Genomic DNA, 6,210 nt, shown 5'->3' with positions numbered 1-6,210 from the left:
ATTTTGGAGAGGAAAGAAATCCTGCCAAGGTCAACTGCGTAACGATGGGAGACATTTAAGACATCGACTATGTCATACCTGCCACGCACACATCACATGCAACCACACGGACCAATAAACAAAGCACATACTCATACACGACAGAGAAAGGCACAATCTTAAAAGCTGTCACCCTAAAAGTAAGTTAAAAGACATTCGAACTTCGACAAAATGGAACAAACATCAATCATTCCAACAAGTTTTGAATAAAGAAATAAGTGCACAACTTAGTGCAAGACTGCTTAGGCTATTACTTGTAGCGCAAGCCACCAAAATAAGACATACGGTAGTAAATTCCCCGCTCTATTTCAGACCATCGAGTACGTAAACAATAGCACTATTTCCGATTATAAATATGAATTAATTCTGGATAGCATGTTCTGGACATGAAGATGTATCTATTGTCTGTGGTGGGGGCGAAGTAGAAACAAAAACAGAAAAATATGGCAAACAAAGTGAGTCTTAACATTATTAGTCTATGACGGCGGTACTTAAGTTGGAATGGAAACATGCATATATTTCAAGGTTTTTAAGAAAGAGAGTATAGGAGGGAAAGGAATACACAAAGTGAAAACAGAAGCAGAACAACAACAACGAACAAATCATCAGTAGGGTACGTTCAAAGTGAACAGCGGAGGAATGCTGGGGTGTGCTGTCGCACCTGTATAGATAGCACGCTTCCTGACAGCCTAACAACATGAACGCAAAAACATCGACCGCATCGAATAGCAGTTGTTTTTCGATGGATACATAATCATCATCGTTAGGAACATTTTTTTTTTCTGGGCAGAGAATTTGTTTAGGAATGATATGGATCGAGATCAGAAATACTATAGCTATGACTGCTCCCAACGCAAAAATCGGGCGCACCGTGAACTTTAAAGTTGACGATAACGCATGAAAAAAGATGAATGACAAGTCAGTAGAAGACGAGGCGAGGGAGCAATTATTTGTGTGAGTTTTCACATGTTGCTTCTTTGGCTAACATGCCCATTTATTAAACGGATGAAACAAAGACTTGTGTTTACTTCCTTCTGAAATCCTGGAGTGTCATCGAAGCGCCTTAGGGAATTCAAACAAGCCAGACGACAGTGGTTTGGCGGGAACGTAAATCGCTGCTGCTGCGGCACAATCAATACAGGAAGAAATCTCTCGCCCTGTAACCCGACACGGGAAAGGCGAGACGCTAATGTGTCGGATCCTTCAAAGCGTCAATGTTCACACAAATGCCTTTTTCTCATCCCCCTTTCTTTCATTCCATTGTCCCTTTTGCCATCCCCTCTTCCGTCTTGATCGTCCCCGCTGTGAGTGGAAAGGAAGTATATTGCCTCGGGTGACGAAATCAAGACATGACTAGGAGTTAAGCGCGGGTAATTCTCGACAATTAGCATGGCAAATGCGACCCCGCGTGTTACGGCGTCGGTGACTTGCTCGGAGCGACATCGTGGATGTACAACCGAACGCTTTGTATGCACTCTTTCCATGCATGTTTTCTCCACGAACGGCTGACACTAGATTGCATCTCAGCATTACGAGCCAAAACATTCATTTTGAGGCGGACAGCTTGAAGCTCTTCAGCTGCCCATGTTCTCCTCTTCTTTCTTTCCAAAGAGGAATTCGAAATCGGGGAGCGAGACTGGGTGCATAACTGACGAGTGAAGTTATTGTAAGAACTAGAAAAGTTGAACGTCCGATTGCTATAATCAGGAGGTTGTTTCTGTATTTGGACTGCAGCAAGAATTACAAGCCTCATTGCCTCTCAAAACTGCCGGCATCAAAACATCCGTTATTGCAATATCAACTTCGCCGTTCGAATGGGAGGAGCCCTGTTTTTTTGAAAATCGCTCCCGGTTTGAAAACACTTTATCTGAACGTCATGAACGCGGCGTTTGGTGGTGGATTGTCGTAGTTCACATCACCCGGCAGCTTGCTGGTAGGAAATCAAAACATTTCTTGCAATTCTCTCGCTTCTCTGTAAATACGTATAACTATTTCGAGTGCTTACAATCACACACCACATGGGTGAAAGTGTCTGGCAGAATTGACATACTTTTTTAATATCCTTTCGAGTTTCTCGCCAAAACATTATATAAAAGATTATGCTTCCTTCAGAACGCCAGATCAAGCAACTCGTAATGCCGATGTTTTGGCATGAGTAGGCCTACTGTTCCGCTCTGCCATTCCGCTCCAAGTCGCTCAAGGTCACTTGTAGAAATCAAGTTACTTTGTCCGGCATCTTGGTATTCTCATATATTGATGTGTATCTGCAACTTGCAAACATACTATTTCCGACTTTGATAATTGGTTCCCCCTTTTCATCATATACTAGAATTTTCTGCATAAAGATGCGGTACATTAATATCTAAGCGCAATTTCTAGTTTTCGCTTGCAAACTCAGAAACCATCTGTATAGCATTTTTTCGTTACATTGTAACACGAAAGTGTCGCTCCCTGCGAAACTCGTTGCAAAAGTGCGATACTAACAAGTGGTTTTTATGCACTACTCCTCCAAAAATAGCCTATCGTTGCGAAGGTCATGAATAATCATTGGATTTTCCCCCCTCACATTCATTTTGTCGGGCATGTTCGGAATATGGAAGTGACGTGGGGAAAATTGCCTTCAGCCTGCATGGAAATCATATGCACGTTATAGCGAGGGGGCTCACGAGAGGCGAAGGAATTCATCTAGGATACGTTATAGAATTTCGGAATCCAGGGGAGCGTAAAATTGTATTTGCATTAGTTTCGCCCGCGTAGTTAATGACTGCGCGGCATGTATGAAGTAATAGAGTCATCATATTAAAGCAGGCAAGGTGGCAAAGTCGACAATCGAGGTGGCCGACTGGAACCGAGGCTAATCAAGCGGGACTAATACGATTTCCGGGCAATGGGCGCCGCATTCGACACACAACAACACGTGACGATGGCAAGAATTCAGAGCAAATGTCTTATATGCATGTTTCATTTGCTTTTCTTCTCTGTGGGATTTTGATTTTTTTACAGCTTATGTCAGTGCGTTCCCTCACCTTGATCCACATTTCGGACATTTTTGGAGTTGAATTATTTTGTCGCAATTGTTTCAATGTTTGAAGTCGACTTGCGGTCAAAAAACCCAAAACCACAGGTCTAGAATTCTTCTTTTCCTTCTCCTTCTTCGTCTTCTCTTTCTAGATGAGATCTATGGTATAGTAAACCTTTTTTTGTGTGTGCATTTCAAAAGTTTCTAAACTCTTCACTTATCTGGATGGCTTACTTATTATACCTGCGGTCTATAAACGGTATCCAGTTGAAAAAATAACAACGTTGTTTCATGGTGATTTTGTTTGTTTGTTTTCTGAGGGGGTCATAAATGTCATTTGGTATTAGGGTAAAATGCATCAGTGTCTGCTTTCACGGATGATTTTGTCGTAATTATAAGCAAATTAGAAAAGGCGATGATAGCATCACCTCGCAGCATTCACATGGCTTTTCAGCCGTTTGTGAAAGAGTCACAACCCATGCACATAAAAGATCAAACTTTATTCATTCATTGCAAAATAAAGGGTGCATAACCCTACCCACACCATGCACACAAGAAAAACAGGTGAACGATGCCAACCTCTCGTGGTTCACCTCAGGTGTCTAGCAATAGTCGGCAAAATAATGCCATCAACCAGGCACACTGTGCCATACGAGAAGAAGAAGAAGAAGAAGAAGAAGAAGAAGAAGAAGAAGAAGAAGAAGAAGAAGAAGAAGAAGAAGAAGAAGAAGAAGGAGAAGGTCTTTTTAAATGTAATATTTACCATTTTGCAGATGAAACAAAAACCCAGCTTTAGTGCTTCAAAATAGTTCAAAATTGTGACTTAGTAAGCGACGAAGTATTGTTAAATATGCAAAATGTGAACAATAGTTATAATGAAATTGTTTCTAAATTAAACCTTCTACGGTTATGGTTTATTGAGAACAATATTGATATCTCCTTATATTTTAGGCTTTATTGCGATTTCTTATACATATCATAGGATGTTTTGTGATACAACTGACCTACACGTGTACATCAAATATGATAACTCGAACATTTTTTAAATCCCTATGGTGAACAGCATCTTTAAGGTATGAATTTGGAGTTGGCAATTTTGCAACATCAAGCCTTTCGAAACTCTTCAACTACGTTATTGCTTGATTATCAAAATATTTCTTTTGATCTTTTAACAGAACAAAACAAGGAAAGCTAGGGAAGATTTGCCATACTCAACCTTGTGCCTGGGCAGTGCTAGAATTTCGGAAAATGTTTATCTGCCTTGAGATATTTGTTAACTGATATATCTTGATCTTAAAAGCAAAAATTTCAAACTCTGTTGCAAGCTTGATGAGTGATCATCGGGCAATTGAACATTGTAGTACAGCTTAGTCAGCAAACTTTAATTTTGTTTGTATTACGCCACCTTAATGTTCCATAGTGCTTTTACCTTATCGGACTTTTGCTCTTTTCTATCTTCCCCTCTCTCTTTTTTTCTTCTCTGCTTCATGTTTTGCACACAAGACGGTCCCTTTCTTTCTTTCCATTTTGGGATCATTGCGACGACTTCTTTTTATTCTGGTTTTGATCGATCTACTTGAAACGCGGGGCGACGACGTAGCATGGGCAAGAATTTCAATCATTTTCACTCAATGTTCGGCATGAATTAACCTTAAAAGTTGGAACGACTATAGCAGTCAGTTGGGTTCACGATATTAAAAGTCCAATGTTGGGGGTGGGAGTGGGGGGAGGGGAGGAAAAAAACGAGAAAGAGAAAAAGAGGTTGGGACCAATGCAGTCAATTTACTTTGCAGCGGGATGTAGCCGGATCGTGTCCGCGTCAGTATTTACTTCGTATTGCACTAATATCTTCGCCTCGCATGTTCCAACCATATTGGCAGCTGTGTTTGCCGGTCAGTTTTGTACATTGTAGGCATCGTCGTCAGCTAGATTTTGAACTTTTGGCTTTTGTTCTCCATTCTAGCCTTAGGTAGACGGGAGAACCAAAAAGATGGAGAAAAGGGTTTCACCTGCATGACAGATGTGCATCCGCCTTTGCAAAATCCTAATCTTCCTGTACTTAAAATAAGAGCTAAATGTTCAAAGGCTTCTTGCGTCATCTGAAGACGAAGAAGAAGACCCCCCCCCCAAATATCACAAGTGGACTGTCACTGACTGTAACGCAGTGATCGTGACGTGAGGAATAACGAATACTCTGCGTGATGATTGAGTCGTTATTTTTGCCGTTTCCCCTGTAACGGACCAATCTGCTTTCGAGATCATTACCGGCTTTCCATCTCACCCTCCCTATCATAGCCATTGAGGGTCACTACTACCCCCACAACACACACACACACACAGACGCACATACACAGACGTACAAACGAACAAACAAATAAAATGATAAGAAGCAATGTCGTTTGAACGGGAATATGATCTTTGAATAGAGACCCCAAATCGATATTTCCGGCACCTATCGCTTAACCAGTTCCCTGCCTGATTCTAATATGATCCCCAGACACATATCTCCTTCAGTTACCGCAGACATTAAAGGGTTAACAACATTCTCACCTTCTCCTTCTTTTATATCCCAGTAGTTAACAGGGAAATGACTTACTTGAAGTAGTACGTTCCGTTGGGCATGCGACCCAAGAAGGGCACAGTGTAGGTCATCATCCAGATGTTGCCGCCGCCGCAGTCGAAGTACGGCGCGCTCCAATGGCCGTCTTCGTAGTGGACGATGACGGTGTCGTCCTCGACCTGCTCTCCGTGCTCCGTGTCGTTCAGGCGGTACGTGAACGTAGCTGCAGACAGATAGGTAAAAAGAAAGGAAATAGTGACATAAATTATGATGTTTTTGTTGTTGTTTTTGTATTAGTATATTCCGTGTAATTTGTTTGATATTCGATTGTGGACCTAATAACGGGATAAATATGTCGTTAGCATACACTATGTATGTGAATCAAATTTATGCACTTGTTGAAATCTTGCAAGCTGAAGACTCGTTAACACGGAGTTGGTGTTTATTTTGTCTGTTGTTTGTTTGTGTGTGTGTGTTTGTGTGTGAGTGTGAGAGAGAGTTGTTGTTGTTGTTGTTGTTGTTGTTGTTGTTTTTTTTTTTGGGGGGGGAGGGGGTCATCCCCACACTACCGACACCCACGAGTCATGACAGT

The 6,210-nt window shown here is 41.5% G+C and overlaps 1 protein-coding gene across 1 annotated transcript in view; it reads right to left on the bottom strand.

The window, feature by feature from the left end:
- LOC139742166 (probable G-protein coupled receptor CG31760) overlaps window positions 1-5,818 on the bottom strand; it is a 131,916-nt gene extending 126,098 nt beyond the window's left edge. The window contains exon 1 of the mRNA XM_071652738.1: window positions 5,655-5,818. Within this exon, the coding sequence (XP_071508839.1) occupies window positions 5,655-5,713 (59 nt within the window). The 5' untranslated portion in view covers window positions 5,714-5,818. The remainder of the gene's footprint in view (window positions 1-5,654) is intronic.
- Window positions 5,819-6,210: the final 392 nt, after the last annotated feature.

The sequence above is a fragment of the Diadema antillarum genome, unplaced genomic scaffold (assembly GCF_040938485.1).
Source record: "Diadema antillarum isolate AM-2024a unplaced genomic scaffold, OU_Dant_1.0 seq00000981_RagTag, whole genome shotgun sequence".
NCBI lineage: Eukaryota > Metazoa > Echinodermata > Echinoidea > Diadematoida > Diadematidae > Diadema > Diadema antillarum.
This window is presented reverse-complemented; position numbering and strand designations above follow the sequence as displayed.